General features: G+C 48.3%; 1 protein-coding gene across 2 annotated transcripts in view; it reads left to right on the top strand.

The window, feature by feature from the left end:
• Positions 1-202: 202 nt before the first annotated feature.
• The window catches only part of cdon (cell adhesion associated, oncogene regulated), a 42,683-nt gene continuing 19,125 nt past the window's right edge, over positions 203-23,760 (top strand). For both annotated transcript variants that reach the window (XM_028808458.2, XM_028808457.2), the window contains exons 1-13: positions 203-518; positions 9,719-9,849; positions 9,947-10,222; positions 10,934-11,080; positions 11,171-11,314; positions 16,179-16,469; positions 16,581-16,850; positions 17,164-17,508; positions 20,729-20,997; positions 21,093-21,267; positions 21,357-21,494; positions 21,905-22,111; positions 22,208-22,389. In XM_028808458.2, coding sequence (XP_028664291.2) covers positions 9,780-9,849; positions 9,947-10,222; positions 10,934-11,080; positions 11,171-11,314; positions 16,179-16,469; positions 16,581-16,850; positions 17,164-17,508; positions 20,729-20,997; positions 21,093-21,267; positions 21,357-21,494; positions 21,905-22,111; positions 22,208-22,389 — 2,514 coding nt within the window. In that variant the 5' untranslated portion in view covers positions 203-518; positions 9,719-9,779. The remainder of the gene's footprint in view (positions 519-9,718; positions 9,850-9,946; positions 10,223-10,933; positions 11,081-11,170; positions 11,315-16,178; positions 16,470-16,580; positions 16,851-17,163; positions 17,509-20,728; positions 20,998-21,092; positions 21,268-21,356; positions 21,495-21,904; positions 22,112-22,207; positions 22,390-23,760) is intronic.

The following is a 23,760-nucleotide window of genomic DNA, read 5'->3' as shown; positions in this document are numbered from 1 at the left end:
TTTTATTTTGCACACAGCACTAAAGTGGAAGTGTTTTTGGCAGGACCTTCACTTACCTGCACTTCGGCAGACCGACTCTTCAAACCCACAAGGACTTGCTGTTTGATCTTTCAAGAATTTTTTTTTATCCCCCGAAGGGGTAGATGTGTGTGTCGGGGGGGGTTAAGTTGTTTTTTTTTTTTTGGCCTTTGTTTTGCGGAGTCTGAACCTCGCCTCTCCCCTTTTCTACGTAGCCGGGGGTGGGCTGCAGCTCGGCCAGCCCCGTCCCCTCCAGTATGTGTGTGTGTGCGCGCACCAGGCGCCGCCGCACTCTGTTAGTCCCTGACTGTTTGGCGGAGAGCACTTCGGCACCACTCCACCACCGTCCAACTCTGACCAAACTTTCTCCGTGTCTCGGCACGGCTTCTCCGCCCCACGCCAGCCTCCCATGGAGGGTCCCGTGCGGATCTACCGCGGGAAGGATGCGCGTTCCAGCGTGGCCCCCGTCGCCGCGGCTGAGCCGCCACTGTGAAGCAGAGGTAAGTTAAGTAAATGAGAGCTGGGGGGCTTACCCCACCAAGGCATGTGTCGCGGGGGGACTGCACGAGAGGGGAAGGTCTGCTGCTGCCGCCTACCCGGAATGGAGGGGCACTTCGTTTTTGGAAAGTTGCCGCGACGTTGAGCTCTGCAACTCCGGCCGGCCGCCTGTTTATCCGAGGCTTCTTTTTTTGTTTTTTGGCTAAAACTGAAGTTGTTTGCGAAGCGCGTTCGGCTTTCACTCGCAGCGCTGGCTCCGCTTTTTCCCCCCATATTTTTCCTTCTTTCCTTTCACGTCGGTATGGCGTACAGTCACTGGCGCCCGAGGCCGTGTTCTACAAAGTAACCGCGAGACGGAACGCGCAACATGTCTTCAGAAAATGCTGCCTTCTGTGTCCTCGAGCTCCGGCTCGCCCTTTCCACACGTTCTTGATGCCCCCAGGACGTCGGGGAGGGGGAAGAATGCTATCCGCGAGCCATTGTCTTACGGGGGTCACGACTGCGGCAGCGCTCCCCCCGAGAAATATCATCTTCTCTGTAAAAAGAGAGAAAAAAAGTACGAAAGAGTCGAGTGACTTCCAACTTTGGAACAAAGTCCTCCGCCAGCGCGAGCTTCGTGAAGCTCAACGCCGCGTCGCGCCGTACCGGCCTCCGTCTCCGCAGTCTCTGTGCATTGCGAACCGGGGGGGCTGCCGGTGTTTTAGGACAGGTCCCACTGACCCTATTTTACCTGCTCGGATTGCCTGCCTCATTTAGGTGGGGTGCGGCGGTGGCTCTTTTTGGGACGCTTCTACGGTTAACTATTCAGGGTTGGTGTTACGTGTTCGGATCAGTGAATGCATTTTATATAGCGCCGTTACCAGCGTGAATCACCAGAAAGATGCTGCACGGGAGGCTTTGTTTCAGTACAGGTGGAGCTGAAGTACGTCAGCCACCCCTCCGCAATTGGGACACTTTTTCAGTTGGTGAGTGGCCTAATATTGCCATTATTGTTTTCGCCAAGGACCTTGCTCTCTTAATGGCACTGCTACCAATTATTTTTATTATTTACCAGATGCCTTTATTCATTAAATTACATTTGCTTATGTGGCTGACACCTTTATATCCAAGGTGACTTGCAACATTTATGATACAATTGGTTTAATTTCTTTTGGTTTTCTAATTGCAGCACAGGCAGGTGACTTGCTCAGGGTCACACAGCATCGGTAGAATTTGAACCCATAACCTCATCAAAGCCTTAGCCACGCCACACCACACCACATTTTCTGTGACTTAACAACATTTACAATGTCTGTGGCTACATTAGTTATTTTTTCCAAATGGAGCACAGGTAGGTGAAGCAACTTACTTGGGTTGGGGGTGTCACACAGTGTCAGTAGCGGGATTTGAGCCCACAGCCTTTGGGCCTAAAGTCTAAATTCGTAATCATTATGTAACACTGCCAGGCAATCGTGTGGTGGTGGATGTTAGTCAACAAGTGAGTGCCCATTTAAATATCGGCTTTAATCGTCAAGCAGATTAGATAGATAGATAGATAGATACTTTATTAATCAGATTAGGGTATTAACATGGGGTCCAGATGTTATCTGGGTCTTTTTGGAATGGCTTGTCACCTTTAAAATTTGAACCTCTGTACTTGACAGTTCAGCAGCGAACATTTCACCAACCTGCTGCCAGGAATGACATTCTGTTGCAGTGCCCACCTTAATTGTCACATCTGGCTTAAGTTCTTGTCAGTACGAAGGTGGCACTCTCAATTGTTTTTCTTTCCTCAGGTGTGACCATTCGAGGTGACAAACTGATAAATATGTTGCGGCTGTCGTAAAGTGACTCTCCCATGAATGTCCTGCTGTCCAGACTGGTTCTTGGAGGGCCGCGTTGGTTCTGTTTATTTTTTTTTCTTTTTCACAAGCCACGGGGTTTGTGTTTTGCCCTGTTTGGAAAGAGGTGGTCAGTCCCCACCCACCACTGTGGTGGAGTTGCTCGTTTCCAACTGGGCGTTGCTCTCCTCTGGCGCTTCGTGGAAGGCAGCACCCCCTTATTAAGGCTCATTAACGAGCGACCTTGTTTTCCTCGAAGTGCGCGTTCACCTCAAATCAACACAAAGAGCGTCTTTCAGGGCCCTGGGCGCGGGGCTTGTGTGCGGGAACTACACGTGTGTGTGTGTGTGAGAGGCAACGTTGAAATCGGGGAGCTTTCATCCCCTCGAGTTCTTCTGTGCCGGATGGTGGGCAGCGTCACGTAGACCTTCCGTCTGAGTTTCTGATGCCTGCCTAGATTTTCACACTGAAGCAGCCCTGCTGTAGTTCCTGCCATCCACAGTGATGGCCCATCGTGTCTTTCGTGGACTAAGTGAAATCCCAAGGAATAGGGTCACGGGCAGGTAAGAGAAGCTTCACCAGAGGCCGTCATAATGCATCCTAGAAAGAACAATATCAAGTGAAGTGTGACGGTGGTTTTCGGTCCCTCTGGCTGTTCAAGTAATGGGCACTGCCACACTTGTATTAGCTGGCATCAGACAGATGGGTTTGGGAAGAGGGTTGAACTGAGTACAGGTGTCCAGCCATATTGTAACCTCCACTCACAAGTTGACAGTACTGTTATCCACGCTAAAGCCTGGTCAGTTGATACACTTCTCCAAAGTGACATGGCAGCTGTAGCTCTTACGATGTACACGGTACACTCGGACTTGTGCAGATCTGAATAGAGGGACAAGCGTTTTGTGATTTGAAGGTACAGCCTTGCGTCATGGTTACCACTGCCCCCCGATGTTGTGGACACTTGGAAGGCTATGTGCACGTGAGGGGGTAGTGTGACAATTCTAGACGGTCATCTCGATCTGAGACAGCAGGAAATGGCTGCGTCTTTTCTTTCATTTCCTTAGAAGACTTTTCCCGTCGACTCAGAAGCACACGTGGCGAGGTCGATGTTGCTAAATATCCGCCATTTGTTTGTATATGTGGTTCCATTGTTTTTCTACAGGTGGCACTATGGTTGGCACCCTGATTTAAAATAAATCTGTGACTCTGTCTCACAAACATCCATCTTGCCCAGTGCTGCAGAAGTTAGTTGTTGGCTCGGCGGTCCCGTTTTGTTCATATAGGCAGGCAGTGGGGCGCAGTGGTTTAAGGCTTTGTGGACTTCAGACACCGAGGCTGTGGGTTCAAAGCCCTCCACAGACACTGTGTGTGACCCCCCAAAGCAAGTCACTTTACTTTTAAAGCACTTTGGAGCACAGATGGGTGATGTAACCATTTGTATCTCTAAAGTTGTAAATCACTTTCGATAAAGGCTTCAGCCAAACAAATAAATGTACATTTTCTCGCTTGCCCAAAATCTGTCTCTCCATTTATCCAAAAAAGGGTCATTTCAAAAGAAAAGACTTCCATTCAAGGAAACACTCCTGAATGAGACATCCGTTCATCTCGGGGATACACACCTGCTGGTCAAACTTAAGGGCACCCCTCGCCTTGTTGTTGTCTGTGAGAGACGATTGCAGTGATTCTAAACCCACGTGGGCCCGGGGAGAACGTGCTTCATCTGCATGGTTTAACTGCGTTCAACAATATTTATTTGGTGGGTTGACCCCTCTTATCCTAGTTGACCTAAAACAGTTAAGAGATGTAGTTAGTTGGCATTTCCTTTGTTTTTCCAATTGGAGTTCAGGTAGGCGAAGTGACTTGCTCATGGTCGCCACGTGTCCTGTAGCTGGATTTGAACCCATAACCTCAGGGTTTGAGGTCTCCAAGGCTTACCCACTGTGCCACTCTGCCTGCCATATTAATCCTTCCTGTTTGTCTGACCCATTTATCCAAGGCGACGTGAAACATTTTTTTTGCAGTTGGCGCACAGGCTGGTAAAGTGACTTGCTTGTGATCTCACAGCGGCAGGATTTGAACCCACAAACATCAGGGGTCCAACTACGCCACGCCGTGTTTGAACATACAGTGGTCGGCAGCAGAGATCTGTCTCTGACAGCCGCGTTGGCATAATTCTTGGCATTGACGGAGTTAGTGGACTTGATATGGTTGCCCCAAGTTTTGCCTGTGTGTTGCGAGTTTGCTTCAGTCTTAACCATTGGTGGGTTTTGGGGGTGCTGGGATGTGTTGCTTTCCAGGATTTGAGGTCAGGCTGCTCGCTTGGTATGGTGCGTAGAAACTGTCGCTTCAGAGAGCCGCGGTGGAATGCAGACTCCCATTTATTTGAGTCGAGCTTCCATTGTGGAGCAGCGCACGTTTCTATGGAGTCTGTTTGTAAAACACACAGCTGACTGTAGGACCGCCGTCTTTATTTAGGCCGCTTTGATTTATCTCTTGAATGCGGCGCTCCTGGCTTTCACTCCTGATCATTGTAACGTTGGGCCCGGTCGCAGCCTGGTGTGTATCTTCTGACTCGCTTAGTGAGGGACACAGGTCAGGTACAGCAACCCTTTCCACCTCCGGACAACTTATAAATAAGATAATGTGCCCCCTTTCTCTCCCAAGGCTAACTTTGGATGAGGTTAAATGCCAAAGAATAGTGGCCTAGAAAGGTAGGGGCGTCCCCTTCTTTCTTTCCTTCAAAGCTGCATGCAAGTGAGGTTTTGTGGGGTGGGTGCTTCTCCCCCCGTTTTTTTTTTTTTTTTTTTGGTTAGTCGGACATGTGAAGCTTCAGGAATGCATGGAAGCCGCTGTATCTGCTGGCTCCGTTCCTTTTTGAGAGACAGCACACGCTCCGGGGCAGGGCCGCGCCATTCCGCTTGGCTGTCACTGCCGGTGAAGAGGACGTCCATCAAACTGATGGGTTTACGTAACGGATTGGGGGGCTGGGGGGTGAAAAGACTTACCCCACCGCTCAAGAATGAAAGATGAGTCTGGGGGTTTAGAGTGAGCTGTGAGACGGGTACATTGGGGTGGGGGGGAGCTTACCCACAAAATCCTCCTCGGAGCAGGGGGGACCCTGCTGAGTTGTGTGCCGGATTGCATCTGCTGATATTCAAGGTTGGAATGCGGGGCTCGTCTTGCCCACCCAGCTGGGTGAAATATATGTATTGAACTGTCTTACAACCCGTGACACCTTGCCTAGTGGGCACTGAGACAGCTGGAATGCCTGGTTAGATGCTGGCACAGCTCTGCGTGGGCAGCCTTTCGCTCCTATTAACGCAGGTTTCCTCCTTGGCAAGCATTCTGTGCCTCTCCTGCTGGCATCTTTGGTTCACTTGCACAGCGGGCATGTCTCCTTTTTTGCTTCACCCAATTCCTTGTCCTCTGTGCCTTATTTAAGCTAAAGGGGTCCTAATTCCCTTCAGAGACGCTTGATTTGAATGGTGCGTACATACGATTGTACAGCAGAGGGCGTAAGGAAACATCCAATCATTCGCTGTCCGAACTGCTTATTCAGAGCAGGGTCAGAGGGAACCTGGAGCCTGTCCCAGCAAGCATTGGGCACAAGGCAGGATCAGTCCTTGGACAGGGTGCCAGCCCATTGCAGGGTGGACACGCATGTATCAGGGGACAAATTTAGCATCGCCGGTCCTTCTGACTTGCACTTCTCTGGGAGGAAACCAACAGAGATCATGCAGAATTCACACAGGGAGCATCCAGGACTTGAACCGATGGGTCACCTTGTTGCGACACAGCAGTGCCACCACGCCACCTGATAAATAAAATTGTAACCAGAAATGACCAAACGTATAAGGAGTTGGGCACAGAAATGTGCATATTTGTTGTTGAGTGTTGGAGAGCCTTCAGAGTGGTCACCTTCCCAAAGTGCTGTACTGTGTTGCATCTCTTTGACTCCCCATTAGTTTACTTCTCTGAACTGCTTTGGTGGGCACAGGGGGGATAGAGGTGTTCACATGTGCAGGCTTGGACCAGTCTGGCCTCCTCCATTCTTTACAGTGTGATGGGGTGTATGGAAGTGAAATTCTGAGATGAAGTCCCATGCACCCCTTTGTTTTGTATCTGGAAACGGGCATGTTGTCCTGTGCATTTTTGAACTGAATTGTAGTTTTTTTTTATTTAATGGCCTTTTCTGTGTGACAGAGTGGTGGCTCATTGGCTAGGGATCTGCACTGGGAATCAGAAGGTGGCCGGTTCGATTCCCTTAAATGCCAAAAGGGACTCTACTCTGTTGGACTCTCGAGCAAGGCCCTAAACCTGCAATTGCTTTGTCTTTGGTATGATGTTCATCTGCCACCACCCCTGCATGAAGGCCCTCCAAACTGCAGGGAAAAACCTGGGGGTTGGTGGCAGAATTGGCACTGCAGCCACCATAAAAAAAATAAAAAAAAACTCGCACTGTTCCACTCCATCTGAACTAGTGTGGTGCTGCAGTGTCACCCGTTGCATGGCTGCACTCGGGTCCTAATCTGGGATCTTGAGTTGGTTTGTCGTGTGGTGGGTGCGGCAATGCGTTGTGTCAGCGTGTGCTCCTAACCCCTATCTCTCTTTTCTGTGTAAGGTGCTAAATGAAAATTGAGCCTGCATGTCCGTTTGACTCCTAATGGGCCTAGTGTCCGTAATGGCGGCTGTTTTGTGTCTGTGTACCCAGCACCCTATCTCAGGTTGCAGTTTCTGGTCTTACATGTGATACTGCCAGGGGTACACCATGACCTCTGTCAATCTGAAGTTGGAATCATTGGGTTTAGTAATGGAGGACTCGAAGCGCACATGGCACACAGATTTGGGCAACTGCAGTGTCTGTGTTCTTGTGGGCTTTCACCCCATCACAACAAAAAAAAAACCCAGCATTTTCAAACACTTTCAATTCAAAGTAAAATGAGATTTCATAACGCAGACATTTTTGATGTTGGTTCTGAATTTGGCCCTTTGGCTTCAGGAGTGTGTGCCATCCCTCCCCCCCCCTTTTTAGTTATGGTCTTTATTTGTGTTGGATACTAGTGGAATGGCCCCTTGAACTGCATAAGCAAATTAGAAAATGTGATGGGAGTGTGGAGGATGGTGTGAATGACCACTTTAAGATTCCGGGTTCGAGTCCACAGCAGCACCTGAGAAGTTCCATGCGCCCTCATTGTTCTTTCTGCAAGTCTGCCTGTTTCTTCTCAAGCCTGAAGCACATGCTTATTAATAATAATAATAGTAATAATAATATTACTAGGGGGTTCCCCCTGGCCACTTCATGTCTCTGCCACTCACGTTGGAAAGAGGGGGCTGCACGCACCCCTAGAAGATGCAGTCGCTTCTCCGAAACCCCCTCTTAAATGGTGATACAATGGGAAAAGTTTTTTTTATACCTCCTCTTTGTTCAATCAGCTGCTGCCGTGCCGTGTGATCTCCATCTCGTGTGGCGCTTTGAACATTTAAAAGCCTGCACAACAGCTGTCCCACTCTTTGTCTTTTATTTCCGGCCCGGCATGGTTAAATCTTTTGGCACAGTCTTGTCTCGTGGCACATGAGTTCTTGATTTTTTTTTTTTTTTTTTTTAAGTTTATAATTTAAAACGGGAATATGAATCTGAAAATCTAATGACATCATGTTAAAGTTCAGTAAATTCTGAAAAGAATGATACCAAACATGTACATATAGGTTTTAAAATAAACCCGATTTAAAGCGTGACATAAAAGCGTCACCGCTGCACTTTTAGGCTTAGGATTTTATATATATGTAAATATAGAGTAGTTTATTTATTGGCCTGGAATGTGCCCCGTGCCCAGTCCAGTGTTGGGCACCAAATTTAGGACTGACTGTGCCACCAAAGGTGTGTTGAGTAGATCATTGGATCGATGAAGTTTTGCTTTATTTTTGTTCCCTGCAGCTCCTCTCTCTTGCATCTTGTGTTGTGCCTCTGGCATCAGTGTGGACCCCTTGGCCTCTTTGTCCATGTTATTTAATTCACCATGATGGACGTCACCCCCTGCTTCTGTGGCTTTTAGGGCCATTCGCGCCTTGTCGGACCCCCATCACGTTGTTGAAATTGCATAAAGCGTCCTGTACGAGACATCACATCAAGCTTGGCAGAGTGTCTTTCCCGCTCGCCGCATGTGATGCTGGCAGCCCTTCCGCCGCCATGCTCCGTGCTGCCTATCTGCACCCATCTGTTTACTCTGCTTCGCTTCCTCTTGTGCCCTCTCTTATCTCCCCTGCAAACCTGCGTCCACCTGTCTCGGTGGCTTCCTGCGCCCCCTCAGCGAGACAAGATTGAGATCGTGCTGGCAGAGTCCCAGTTTGTATCCTGAGATGGGGATTTGAGCGGTTTGTCGCCATGCTTTATCGGTTACCTGTCATTGGTGGGGAGCAGTAAAAGAACGTGAGATACAAACTTCATTGTCGAAGGTGGCAACGTGCCCACTTTGGAGAGCATCATCTTCTGGTTTGGTTGTCATTTTTTATCGTGTATTCCTGTTTCTGATGGCCACTCACATCGTGCTGTTGTCTTATCTCCCAAATCGGTTAAATGGTTTGCATGGCTTTTGGACACTGAAGGTGACGGTGGGGTGGGGGACAACCTGTTACTGTGCCTTTGTCGTTTCAGTTTGAGGGTTTCATTTCAAATCGTGCAGACCCTGGAGTTGGTCTGGTATACATTTGAGACAAGACGTAGAGAATGACTGAGCGTTATTGGAAATGAGCATACAGGGGCTAGTAACTGAAGAAGAGCACCATGTGATGGCCGGGTTTGGGGGGATATAAGCAAAGGTGGGCAGCTGTTGTATATTAGACTGAAACTTCAAGGAATGGGCCTGGATGGACTACAACAGGTAGGTAGGTGGACATTGGTTCCCTTTTATAGCATGATGACCATGATGAGGCAAGGAGTAGGCCGAGTGCTTTCTGTGGGCTGGCATGTGTGGTGGTTGATGGTATTGAAGACTGGGCAGGGGTGGGCACTTGGAAGTTGCTGAGGGTGAGACCAGTGGTTGGGCAGATAGACCTGTGAAGAATGGACAAGCATTGTGTGTCGACCCTGGAGAAGGGTTGACCAGGCAAAAATCCCACTGACTGTAAGGGGGTAGGATGAGGACTTTGGGTGATCAAGAGGTCATGTGACCCTGGAGGAAGCACTGGGGATGACAAACCTTTTAGCAGGAAGCAATAAGGAATAAGTGAGAGATGACAGGTAAAGGGTAGACCTTGAAGGTTGAGATGGTCAGGGAGAGCCTAGTGGCCCGCGGGCAATTTTAATAATACGGGAATCTTGATGGGTAGATTCTGAGATGAGTAAGGGGCAGGTTGCCATGATTGTTTCTCTCTTGCTCTTCCAGGGCTCCTCTGGCCACATCGCTCTCCTGCTGCGGCCCCCGTTTGTGTGGCAGATGCGCTGTGATGGGTCCTCTTTCGCTCATCCTTCCTGGATTTGTCTGGCTGCTCTTCGCCGGCTGGGTTTCCTGCTCAGGTAAATCTTGGATGCCATAGAAAAATCGGGGGGGGGGGGGGGTTGGTACAGGTGTGTACCATTCTCCTGACTTTGCCCCTTTTTTCTTTACCTGCAGAAGTTTCTCCTCACTTCCTCCTGGAGCCCCTATCCACCTCCCAGAAGCTTGGCGGTCCAGTCGAGCTTCAGTGTGCTGTGGAGCCTGCCTCGTTCCCACTTTCCTGGCTGTTTAATGGTCAGCCGCTGGTGGGGCAGCTCCTCTCCGGAGTTGAGGTCTCGCAGGGACGACTGTCCATTCCGTCTCTACAGCCCCACCATGTCGGACGATACCAGTGCCTGGCTGGTGATGCCACAGCAGCTTTGGTCAGCAGGAATTCCTACATCTCCATTGCCGGTAGGTGGGCATGGCCTGGCCTGGCGTTCAGTGCCACCGTGTGGTCTGGCCTGTTGGGAGCTTGTATTTTGTCCCTTAATGTTCGACTTGTGCCGGCTTTGGCAGAGTTTTTTTCCTTTTTGTTTTTTTGGCCCGTTGTTTCCTCAGACTTGTATTCCCAGTGGTCTCTGCGACCCGGGGGGTCAGATGAAGAGCTGTGATGTTTCCGTCAGGCACTTGGCCAAAGTCTCCCTACGGGCGCCTTTATGAGCCAGCGGGCTTCCTGTGGAGCTGCCCAGAGCTCGTTAGGAAGGATGGGAGTGTGGCTGCAGCTTGAGGGCAGATATGGGGGGGGGGGCTGGAAGCCAAACGGAAGTCCGTTAACAGAATGAACCCGCTGCAGTTAGAGCAGTAGCAGCGCTAAGCAGGTGGTCAGCAGCCAAAACAAGTTGTAGGTGACCAGCTGGCTGTCTACGGAGGCATCCAGTAAATCCTGGCTATGGTGGTGTTGCTGGTGGGCACGGGCAACATGGGTTGTTGGGTGGCTGTGGGCAGACCCTTCATAGTCTGGATGTTACTGACTTGTGGAGGGGACCCATTGCTCATATATTACTCTTCCTTCAACTCCAGATTCTTCTCACCATTGGGCAAACTTGTGGTTAAAACGGGTTACAGGAGGTGGAGTGTAGATGTGTGCAACTACCGCTTACCATCTGAAATCTCTTCCTATAGATCTGTCTGAATTTGAGGAGCTGCCTCAGAGATCATTAACGGTCGAGGAAGGCGGCACTGCCCGCATTGGGTGTCATCTGCCACACAGCGTCCCCGCAGCCCAGGCTCGCTTCCGCTTTCGAGGAAAGTGGCTGGAACCCGAGGCAGGTGAGGCAAAGAGGGAAGACGTGTAGCATGAAGTCCACCCTAAAAAGTAGCCTGCACTTGCCCCATAATCGCGCTTTCTTCTGTCGGCAGATAAATACATCATTCTGCCTTCTGGCAGCCTGCAGATCCTGTCCGTGTCGTCCCAGGACCAGGGAGTCTACAAGTGTGGAGCCTTTAACTCAGTGACTCGAGAGCTCAAGGTGGAACGACATGGCACCCGGCTCAGTGTCCAAGGTGAGTTACCAACCTTATCCAGCCCTGGTGTAATGATGCATGTGACGGGGCTGAAGGCATTAAGGCTTTTGAGAAGGTAGACTCTCTGAAGTGTTTGAAAGTATGTTCTCATTGGGTCTTCTAGTTTTGCTTCATATTGCTTTCTTAGCGTGAGAGCGTTAGAAATGTCCCCTTCTCGTCGGCTCAACAAAGCTTGCCAATCCTGTCCACCTCATTCCTCCAAAACAACATCAAGTCAGGTTTTGAATGTCACAGTTACACTTCTTTTGTGTGTCTCAGGTTCTCGCTGCCTTCCTGACGTTTGTGTGAAGTTCATCCTAAAGTTTTCAGCTGTGTTCTTGATGAACGAACTCATTTTAATGCAACAGTCCTCAACCACTGGGCTAATTCCTTTCATAGTTTTAAACCACGGGTGTCCAACTCTGTGGCTGCAGATTTTCATTCTAACCATCTTCATTATTGACCAGTTTTTGTTGCTAATTAACTTCTTTTGCCTTAGTTTTAATTAACTTGACTCGGCCCCCTTTAGTTTTATTTCCTTAACTAACAGCCAAACAATAATGAGGCACAAAACAAACGCCATACGACCAGCTCACCTGTGCCCTTCGCACAATATCTGAACATAAAGAAAGGTGAAGGTCTCGGGAAGGGTGATCTCTCAGGTCACCAAAACATTTTTAGAGCGTTCTTTAGATAAAACGGAAAAACTCAACAGTTTTGGAAGTGTCTGCTGTGGCAGAATGAGAGCAGCAACAAGCCATGGAATTAAATAACAGGCTTAATTAACAGCGCAAATCAACTCCTCCATTAAGAGATTAGTTGGAGTTTGAAATCCCAGTGTTGCTGGTCATCTGTTTCCGTTTAACATTGCATGTCTGTTTGGCTGCCATTTAATGAAAAAAGGAATCAATTCAGAGGACTGAATCCTTAAAAACAAGGCTATTAAAATGAAGGGAAAAGAAGTTTATTTAGCAGTGAAAACTGGTCACTGATTAGGAAAAGGGTTAGAATGAAAACCTGCAGCCCTCCAGGCCCGGAGTTGGACATCCCTGTTTTAAACACTCAGTAATGTTTCCTCGTAATCTCTCCACTTTCTTAAATGTTTAACTCCCTCAGTCTTTCCTCATAACTCAGTCCCAGCATTGAATCAGCCAAGTTTCTCTTGTCTGGACCTTTTCTAGCACCACCTTTTATGTATTTATTTTTTTTTTGTAGCCTGGAGACCAAAACTACCCCCAGTACTCCAGATTAGGCCTCACCAGTGTGTTATAAAGCTTGAGCAGGACCTCCTGTGACTTGTACTCCACACATCAAGGCGCTATATAACCTGATGTTCCGTTAGCCTTCTTCATGGCTTCTGAACACTATCTGGCAGTCGATAGGAGCCCTAGTGGACTCTTCGCGAAGTCCTTCTCATAAAGGGGCGCGTTCAAGTTTCAGAGCTCCCATTGGGTATTCTTTTCTAACAATTTTTCTTCCTCCATGAAATACTTTACGTGTATGTACATACAGTATATTAAATTTCATCAGTCATAAATCTGCTCACACCCGTATGCTCTCTCCCGAGTGCTTCCGTAATGATTCAACACATTCTAAATCGGGGATTTTCAAACTCCATTCTGGGGGACCCCCCTGTGTTCCAGCTTCTGTTTTTAATTGGACTCCTGGGCTATTTACACAAACTGTTATTTCCCTAGAAAAAACATATTAAAATGTACTCAACAGTTATATAGGAATCCTTCTTTCGGCTGCACCCATTAGGGGTTGCCACAGCAGATCATCTTCTTCCATATCTTCCTGTCCTCTACCTCTTGCTCTGTCACACTCACCACCTCCATAGACCTTCTCTTAGACCTTCCTCTTTTCCTCTTACCTGGCAGCTCCATCCTCCTCATCCTTCTCCCAAAATACCCAGCATGTCTCCACTGCACATGTCCAAACCAATGCAATCTCGCCTCTCTGACTTTGTCTCCCAACCGTCCAACTTGAGCTGACCCTCTAATGTCCTCATTTCTAATCCTGTCTGTGCACTTCACACCCAGTGCAAATCTTAGCATCTTTAACTCTGCCACCTCCAGCTCTGTCTCCTGCTTTCCGGTCAGTCCCACTGTGTCCAATTCGATTCTTTCAAAATTTGAAACTGGGCTTGAAAGGCATCATACAGTCAGGTAGTTTGACATCCCCAGTGATTTCATTTCTAGTTGTGTAAATTGACCTGCTCGGGTGATGAGACCAGAAACTGCAGTTGTGAGGTTTGAAGACTTGAAGTTGTGTAATGTCACCTCAGCTTTTTTGCAAGCATTCAGTTGCTTTTCCCCACCCACTCCCCCTAACTCCTCCCCTTTTCCTTGACTTTGGTTCTTATGTGGCTCCTCCCCCTTTTGTCTTCAGCCATGCTCTTATTTGGTCTCTCTCTCTCTCTCTCTCTCTCTCCTGTTTGGCTGTTCCACTAATTCCTAATTAGTCATGTTGCTTCTGTTTTACTGTAACTGCAAATAGTCCAACTCCGTACCCCATCCCCAGACCAGCCATAACGGGCACACGTCACACTCTGGACTTGTCCAGGAAGAGTTCTGTCATTTGAGGTCTCTACATTTCTCTCTTAGTAGCTCATAATTTTTCCTGTTTAGTCCTGCCTTACTCCCTTGTAGAACTTTTAATTTTTTTTTTTTGGTCTGGCCTTGGCCGTTTTGGCTAATCCTGCCCTTCATTGCTGTTATCATCCTGTGTTGTCATCTGATCACTCCACATTTTACACTTGTTAGCCACTTGTACGAGTCAACCTAGTTGCTTGTTCACTCTGACACACTGCCTGCCATCAGTAAAGAAAATGTCAGCTGATCCTTCTTTGTGCAGATTCTTTGGGGCTTCAGCCCCATCACTTATGACTGACTTGGTCCATAATTTTAGTGGTTCATTTAGTGGCTAGTCCCCCACTCCTGCTTGTTATCTCACTTTCCTGTTCTTCAATCCCACCTCATTCATCCTTAATGTTTGTTTTTCTGCAGTATTTCACACGTCGGTGTTTTTGGTTTGAAACTGAAACCGTGTCATCATGGAAGAATTTAAAAGCCCCATTGAATCCATGTGCCAGCACTTTGAGTTTGTGACTTCATAGGCCGTAAAATCCAAGCTGTAATCCTTTAGCAGATGTGCTGTGAAGAAATGCTGAGAGAGTCTGAAGGTCTGTGTAGTGTGCCTGCTGATGGTACAGTGAGATAAAAGTGGCATACTGATGAAACCATTGCTCTAAGTGCTTTGTGCCAGATGATGCCAGGATGTGCAGTTGGGTTAAGTGTTGGCAGCTGCCGTGTCATAAGTGGGCATAGTGTGGCATCACTTTGTAAGAGGCATGATGGATGAGATGTGTGTTATAGTCCAAGAATATTCTGGATGCTAAATTGGTGGTGCTCGCCAACCCACTTCGCGTTTGTGGATTTCACTTTCACCAAACAACAAATCTTTTAATTCTCGCGGAAACACCTCTTCATTGTGAAGAAACACTGCTTTTCCTTGATGGCAACATGAATTAGATGATCTACCAAGTTTAAAGCAGAACAATATATTCAATCTCTTTTCGCTGTTCCGTTATTTCATTGAGTAATCATTTCTATTTGTTTGCGTTAATGCGATCTTTACCATCAGTTTTTTGGGACTTTCGAATTTTCGTACTTCCATTATCTCTAACCTGCTCTGCATGTGTATTGCGCCAACATTTTTGAATTCTTTACAACGTTCTACTTTGTCATCTACTCTTTTTGTCTTTTATTTACGGCCCTGGGGTGGTTAAATCTCTTGGCACAAAGTCTTGTCTCGCGGGACATGAAAATATCTCCCTGTAAAAAGTCTTGTCTTGTCCCAGGGTTTTTGTTATATAATAGAGATATAAAAAATTGTAGAGCGAGACGGAACAGAATGAAAAGGGTTGGGGATCCGCCCCGTATATTGCAATTTTTTTTTTTTTTTTGCAGAAAGCAAGTAACTAGCTAAGCAAGTAGTCATAAACTTTTAGTCCTGAAGAAAACTGACTGCACAGCAAGGCTGTTGGCTTTTTATTGTACGGAATAAGATGAGGCAGGTCATCTAGAGGGAAATGGTCATCTGATGGTCGGGAATCGAAGGAAGGAGGAGACTGGGTCTTACTGCTCCTCTAGGGAAGGTAGAGGCGGCATTAGTACACCGGATTACTCCCCTGTGCTTGTGTATATAGACCTGTCTGTTATATAGTGCCTTTCATATCATCTGTGTGTGATATAGTGCCTTTCATATCTGTCCGTCTATATCTACCCTTACTTATAAAAAATAGCCATTGCATTGAGAAATCCGATTAAAGAGGAATGACTGTACAAAGCGTAACACTATGCCATCTTTTTTAACTTCTGCTTTCCTTGTGGCTCCAGGGGGACTGGGAGCTGAATCCGAACAGGTCATTGCCACCACGGAGTGGTGGTTTTGTTTCCCTGTGTCTATGTGGGTTTTTAACCTCCCTGGGTACTCCCTGCTTTTCTTTATCATCCTGTAAAGTTGGCAAACCTAATGCCTGTTGAGATGACTAGAAAAAGTGAGGGAAGTTGGCAGAGAGTGCCAGTCCATTGCTTTGCACACAAGCAGTTGTTTAAGTTTAGAGTTGTCCGTTAACGTATGCTGCACGTGCTCACTGACCATGGCGTTGGGGAGTGGTGACGTGTTGCACGTTGATTAGCATGTGCAAGTAAGAATTTCACTGCCCTCTGTACATGTGACAATAATGACCTTATGAACGTCTGCGGTAATAACTAATACAATACGCCCCTGTGTGAGGCACTCTGGGGCCATCTGCTGGCCAGCTCTGAAACTTCCTCCTCCCTCCCTCTCTTACCATCAGGCCGGCAGCGGGACTCTCCTCTCCGGATTCTGCACCCCACCTCTACCCAAGTTGTCACGCCACTTCTCTCGGACTCTCTGACCCTGGAGTGCGTCACTGCTGGCGGCTCTCCCACCACTGTGCGATGGACCCGTGGAGGACGGGAACTTCCCGAGACAGGTCGCCGGCGGATCCATCATGGAAACCTGCAGTGGGACAGCTTGAGGGAGACCGATACGGGGGAATACCAGTGTGTCGCCGAGTCGGAGGCTGGTGAGACTCAGACAGCCAGTTACACCATGCAAGTCTTGGGTGAGCTGATTGCCATAAACTGGGCAGTGGGCTTTTTTTGGCCATTTCTTTTGTGTGTGTGTGTGGTTTTTTTTTTTTTTTTTTTTAAACTTGCTCTCTTCTGCTTTCTAGAGCCCACCTCACTGCTGCGTCCACTTGCAGACCAGACTGTGCCCCTGAAATCAACGGCCCGCTTTACCTGTATGGCTGCAGGTGACCCAGTACCCAATGTCACGTGGTTGCACAATGGTGTGCCTCTCCATCCATCTCCACGATACCAGCTTTCTAAGACTCGACTTCGCATCCTTTCTGTCGAGGTGGCTGATGGTGGTCTTTACCAGTGCTTAGCGGACAATGGCTTGGGTTCAGTACAGTCCAGTGCCCAACTGATTGTCGAGTCGGGTAAGATCCTTACTGACATGGAGTTGAAACTTTGTTGTGACGTTGTGTGAAAGCACTTTATTAGCTTTAATCGCACCTGTCTGTGCCTGGTCTTTTATGCTTGTGTAGTTTTTTCCCACAATTCCCCTTTTTATGTGTAGCTGTTTGCCTTAATTACTTGTGTCTAGAAGTGACAGGCTGCTTAAAGCAGGGTCAGTTTCTTTCTATCTTGTAGCTGAGAATGAATGAAATAAAGTATATAGTGCCTTGCATTTATGAAGATTTTCATGCATTAAGCTGTGGTGTGAATTGTCCCTGTCCATCTCTTCCATAGGCCCCGCCTCTAAGCCGGTCATTTCTCTGCATCCGTCGGACGTGAAGGTCTCTGAGGGAGACTTTGTTTCCCTTTCCTGTAACGCCACTGGTCACCCACCCCCTCTGATTCGATGGTATGATTCTCAAGGGCCAATCAGCAGCCACCCTTCCCTCCTGCTCCTCTCCCAGGCTCCTCACGACTCTGCGAAGACCTCTGCAGGTGAAACGCTTCATGTGGCAATGTCCAGGGCTGGCACCAGTTTGTTGTACATTCAGGCGGCCACTCAGTGGCACTCGGGCAAATACGTGTGTGAAGGCACCAACGAGATGGGCAGCGTGCAGGCTGAAGCCTTTATTTCTGTGGGTAAGAAACCACGTTTTGGTTTGGTATCCTCTTGTTTGTCTGATGTGTCTAGTAATGGGAACTGCATCCAGGCAGTCACAGGTCTAAAACCACCTACTTCACCATCTACCCACCTACATAGCAGGAAGGCTCCCAGTAGACGTCTGTGGTGTTAAAGAGTGGAGTTGGGATGAGGACTGGGGAGGTCCCCTGGCTGTGTAGTCGTGTGACCCACTCACCACTAAATAGAGGAGAGCTTAAGACAAGGATGGCTAAACAATACAAGACTTGGATTAAGAAAGCAATCTCCCCAAGAGTGGTATTAAAAAAAGTAGGAAATGGTGGTTGGCACTTTTCTAATATTATGCATGTTCACTTATTTCGGCTGACACCTTTAATTTAAGGCGACTTACAACATTTATGATACAACCAGTAACAGCGGACTGCACGATAATGTGCTCTTCATTGGCCTCCCTGCAAAAATCTATACAGAAGCTACAGTATATTCAGAACTCTGCAGCTAGAGTCCTCACCCACACAAAGCGTTTTGCTCACATCTCCCCTGTTCTCTCTCCGCTTCACTGGTTACCGGTTCCATCAAGGATTAAATTCAAGATTCTGCTTCTCGCCTTCAAAGCCCTACATAACCTTTGCCGCCATCTACCTCGCTCAGCTCCTTACACTCCTTGTCGCTCTCTCAGGTCCTCAAGCGCCAATCTCCTTACTGTCCCACACACCAGACTCAACTCTGGAACTCTCTTCCTCAGTCTCTCCGAGATTGCTCCTCTTTCTCCACCTTTAAATCTCTCGACTGAAAACTTTCCTCTTCTATGAACTTTTGTCATCTGCGTAAATTTTTTTTTTTTTAATTCTGTATGTAAAGCAACCTTGGGTTTGTGAAAGGCGCTCAATAAATAACTATTTTTATTATTTGTTAGTTTAGCTCCTTTTTCTCTGTACGTTTACCATTCGTTTGCTCAGAGGTTGATGCGCTTGTTGCTTCCTGAGCAGCTCTTCTTTTCGCGTTAAAACCGATTAAGTCAGTGTTTATGTTGTAATTACTTAGTACATTTTCCTTAAATTTTCACTGAAGCTGGCACTTAAATCATTCTTGAGGCAGATTGGAGACCTAAGATATGAAGAGGTAGGGGAAGGGATAGCGAAGGTGGTGGAGATGAGAATGGCGCTCGTACACATGCACCACACGGCCACCATGCTGGCCACTGACGAGAGTTGATTCTACAATAAAATAAAAAAATGAATAACCTTGGAGGTCAATCATCACCCTGAAAGCGCATAGTAGACGTCACGTAGTATATGTGTACCAAATTTCAGGTCATTCAGTCAAATGGTTTGCGAGCTACAGGTGATGTAAAATTCTGGACAGACAGAGAGCCACAGTATACAGTATTATATAAGAAGATGATTGACTCCATTTCTTTTGGTTTTCCAATTGGAGTATAGGTAGGTCACATGACTTGCTCAGGGGTCTCGCAGTGTCAGTAGCAGGAGTGCAGCCCACAACCTGAGGATTTGAAGTCCAAAGGCTTACCCACAACACCATACCCACTTATGAGCCCTGGGTGCAGTAACCATCTATATATGTTAAGAGTGAGATGTTGGGTAAATGAATTACCACGGTGGGAACGGCACCCTTGTGCAACGTATACATAAGCGGGCCTATAAAAAAATATTTGCCATCGTGGAAGTTTTCTTATTTATATTGTTCTACACAGCATCGAATCTCGGAGGATTTAATTTTGACAGTTTTATTATTCATTAACAGACTGTTTTTAATGTTAAGGTGAAAGCTGATCTCTGCAAAGTGGAATAAATGACTTCCAAGAGTAAAATGCAAAATGGCTGATCTCTTAGGTATTCACTTCCTTCAGGTTGTCAGCCTTGAGTCTGTGTGCACATCTCTCTTTTCAGGGCTGCTCAATCTTTTGTCAGGTATCTTGATGTTCCTGAACCTTTTTTCCCCCCAACCATCAAGTCCAGCACCAGATTCTTAGTTGGATTGATATCTGCACTACAGGCCGTTCGCATTGTTGTTTTTGAGGCCATTCTTCTGTAGCTTTGGCACCTTTGTCTTGCGGAGAAAACCAAGTGCACGTTTTTCCCTCCAGTATTTTCTGCATTCATTTTCCCCTCACAAGACTCCTAGGGCCTGCTGCAGTGAAGCGTCCTCAGAGCCCCCCAATGCTGCCTCCACCTCCATACTTAACGGTGAGGATGATGTGCTCTTGATTGATAAGGTACAGTGTGACATTGTGTTTTAGTCTGATGGCCTATAAGCTCAATTTTGGTCTTGTCAGACTGTAGAACCTTCATCCAGCTGACTTCAGGGTCTTCTAGGCCTCTTCTGCTGAGATGTCCTGTGTATTTCCCCCCCACCCCCCATTTGCCACTCTCCAATAAAGACTGGTGAAGTGCCCTGGCACAGTTGTTGTCTGCACAGTTCTGATACGAGCCACTGTACCTTGTAACTCCTTCAGAGTTATCCCCGGTCTCTCAATGGCTTCACTCGCTTGTCGTTGTCTTCATACACGACCACGCAGTTTTTGCCGATGGCCTGCTCTAACAGATTTACAGCTGTGCCATGCTCTTTCCATTTCTTAATGATTTGATTTAACTGGATCTTCAGGGACTTGAATAGTTCCTTGTCTCTCTCCCCTTTCATGGAATTGTTTGGAGTGTTCTTTTCTTTTTGTATGGGTTAGCCCACCATACTGAGCTGGCCCTTCCACATTCAGGTGCACTTAGACTACATGTTGAACCCCAGACAAGGGGACCTCCATTGAAATAATTCTGGCTCTTCTGAAGCCATGTTGGCTGCCCCTGTGATGGTTTAGGGGCGTCACATTGAAGGAGGTGACTGCTTATATGATAAATTGTTTTGTGTTTTTCCGTTAATTTTGACCACTTTGACATTAAAGGGTCTTTTCTGTTGATCAGGGTCAAAAAAGCCAAATGAAATCCACTGTGATTCCTGGTTGTAAAACCATAAAATGTGGAAATGTCAAAGGGGGTGAATACTTTTCTATAGGCCCTATAATTAATAACAAAATTTGCAAAATAAATATAAAGAAACAAATCGAGACATTTGAGCCCAGGTGGCTGTGCCTTAATGGTGGCGTTTGTTACATTTTTCTGTTTCCATAATTTGCTGTGAGTGTGGTGAGTTGGTGTGTGTGATGCAGTAGAATATGGTGTGTCAGTCTCGTTCTCTCGATAACAGCACCCCTTGAAAGCACCACCCTATCTTCTGCCACACCCTCGGGTGGCGTCGGCTTGGTGCAAGGTGACGAGGGTGAAGACTACAGTGAGGGTTTAGGTGAAGACAAATCCACGTCCCCTACAACCAGGAGCAGCGGTGGTGCCACTCCTGAGGCACCCATCATCCTCAGCGCCCCGCAGACCCACAAACCCGACACCTACGATCTGGTGTGGCGGCCTGGACGTGACTGGGGGACTCCAATCAACGCCTACTTTGTTCGCTATCGCAAGGTAAGTTGTCTTTGTGTATGTGGTGGAACCAGGCTGGCATCAAAGCACTTGGTCAAGGCTGCAGGTCTCATGCTGTGCCTGTCATTTCTTTACAGCTGGATGACAAAGGGAACATGGTGGGAGCTTGGCACTCGGTGAGGGTGCCAGGCAGCGAGAATGAGCTGCGACTCACCGAACTGGATCCCTCTAGCCTCTATGAGGTGCTCATGGTTGCCCGCAGTGCAGCGGGCGAGGGACAACCGGCGATGCTCACCTTCCGTACCAGTAAAGGTAGGACTGCTGGGCAGCACATAAGCAGGCATTCCTCTCAACTACCAGCAGCTCATTAAGTGACCATTTTTGTGTTTTTGTTTTGTCAGAGAGGACTTCTTCATCCTCAAAGAAGATCCCACAAGTTCCTTCCATTCCCGCCAGCGTGCCAAAGCGGCAGCCGTTGGACGAGGGGCTGCACACCAACTATGGGGTGGTGGTTCCAGACCTGTCCCGACACAGTGGGGGTAAGGATAGAAGCAATGCTGGCGCTTTTAAGAAATGCGTGGCATAGTGTGTGCCCTCTGTCTGTCCGTCCAACTTGGCAGCTGCAGCTCATTCACATTTGAGCATTTTTAGCTTGACTACCACCCTAACATCCAGAGGACCAGTTCGGCCAGTCTACTAACGCTCTTCTCTTGTTCTTCTTTCTGTGCTGCCTGTGTAGCCAGAAGTGCCCAGTAAGTATCCTTCCTGTGCTGCACGCCAAGTGTGCCCTGGCGTCCTTTGTGTCCGTTTGTCGCGCACGTGTGTTTGCATGAGTGTGAGGTAGTTTTGCTCGTGGGTCCTAGATGTGTTTTGGTTGCCCTCACCTGCTCAAAATAGATTGTAAGGTCCCTTGGCTAATTGTGGTTTTCTTTTTGGGGTTCCATGACAGTACCCGAGGCTCCGGACCGCCCTACGGTTTCCATGGCAACACAGAGTTCCGTTTACGTGACTTGGATCCCGAGGGCTAATGGCGGTTCTCCCATCACTGCCTTTCGGGTGGAGTACCGCCGCCTGGGCCGCAACTCTGACTGGATGGTAGCAGCTGACAACATCCCACCCTCCAAGTTGTCAGTGGAAGTGAAGAACCTAGAGGCAGGTGAGTGCTGGGCTGGCAGGGACTGAGATCCGGGTGGGCGCCAGAGCATTTGTGCTTGTATTGTTTCACACCACCGCTACCGTGCATGTTTTGCAGGGTCTGCCTACAAGTTCCGCGTGAGTGCGATAAACATGTATGGGGAGAGTCCACACAGTGCTGCCTCGCGCCCTTATCAAGTGGCAGGTTTCAGCAACAGGGTCTCCAACCGGCCGATTGCAGGACCACGCATTGACAACACCGAGGCCATCAGTGACACCCAGATCATGCTGAGATGGACAGTGAGTGTAGACCATCACTCTGGTGTATGTGTGTTGCTGTTCGGGCCTACTCTGTCAGCCAAAGAAAAGAAGATTGGGAAAGAGATGCTGGGAAGTGGGGATTGGACTGAAAATGCTAAGGAATTGGGACATATGAGGTTTGGGGGACAGTGTGTGGTCATTTTATTAGCACATCCCACCATGTATACCTGTCCTGTAGAACAGGGGTCACCAACTCCGGTCCTGGAGGACCACCATGGCTGCAGGTTTTATTCTAACCCTTTTCTTAATGAGTGAACTGTTTTTGCTGCTAGTTAACTTCTTTTGAACTAATTTTATTTGACTTGTGCTTGAAGACCGTGTCCCTCGGGGAATCCTGTGGAGGGTACTCCGAGAGTATGGGGTACCGGCCCCCCTGATAAGGGCTGTTCGGTCCCTGTACGATCGGTGCCAGAGCTTCGTCCGCATTGCCGGCAGTAAGTCGAACCCGTTTCCAGTGAGAGTTGGACTCCGCCAGGGCTGCCCTTTGTCACCGATTCTGTTCATAACTTTTATGGACAGAATTTCTAGGCGCAGCCAGGGCGTTGAGGGGGTCCGGTTTGGTGGGCTCAGGATTGGGTCACTGCTTTTTGCAGATGATGATGTCCTGTTTGCTTCATCAGGCCGTGATCTTCAGCTCTCTCTGGATCGGTTTGCAGCCGAGTGTGAAGCGGCTGGGATGAGAATCAGCATCTCCAAATCTGAGACCATGGTCCTCAGCCGGAAAAGGGTGGAGTGCCCTCTCAGGGTTGGTGGCGAGATCCTGCCTCAAGTGGAGGAGTTCAAGTATCTCGGGATCTTGTTCACGAGTGAGGGAAGAATGGAGCGTGAGATCGACAGGCGGATCGGTGCGGCATCCGCAGTAATGCGGGCGCTGCATCGGTCTGTCGTGGTGAGAAAGGAGCTGAGCCGCAAGGCGAAGCTCTCAATTTACCAGTCGATCTATGTTCCTACCCTCACCTATGGTCATGAACTATGGGTAGTGACCAAAAGAACGAGATCGCGAATACAAGCGGCTGAAATGAGTTTCCTCCGCAGGGTGTCTTAAAGATAGGGTGAGAAGCTCAGTCATCCGGGAGGGGCTCAGATTAGAGCCGCTGCTCCTCCGCATCGAGAGGAGTCAGATGAGGTGGCTCGGGCATCTGATCAGGATGCCTCCTGGACGCCTCCCTGGTGAGGTGTTCCGGGCACGTCCAACCGGGAGGAGGCCCCAGGGAAGACCCAGGACACGTTGGAGGGACTATGTCTCTCGACTGGCCTGGGAACGCCTTGGGATTCTCCCGGAAGAGCTAGAAGAAGTGGCCGGGAAGAGGGAAGTCTGGGCATCTCTGCTCAAGCTGCTGCCCCCGCGAC

Source organism: Erpetoichthys calabaricus, chromosome 9 (genome assembly GCF_900747795.2).
Source record: "Erpetoichthys calabaricus chromosome 9, fErpCal1.3, whole genome shotgun sequence".
Taxonomy (NCBI): domain Eukaryota; kingdom Metazoa; phylum Chordata; class Cladistia; order Polypteriformes; family Polypteridae; genus Erpetoichthys; species Erpetoichthys calabaricus.
This window is presented reverse-complemented; position numbering and strand designations above follow the sequence as displayed.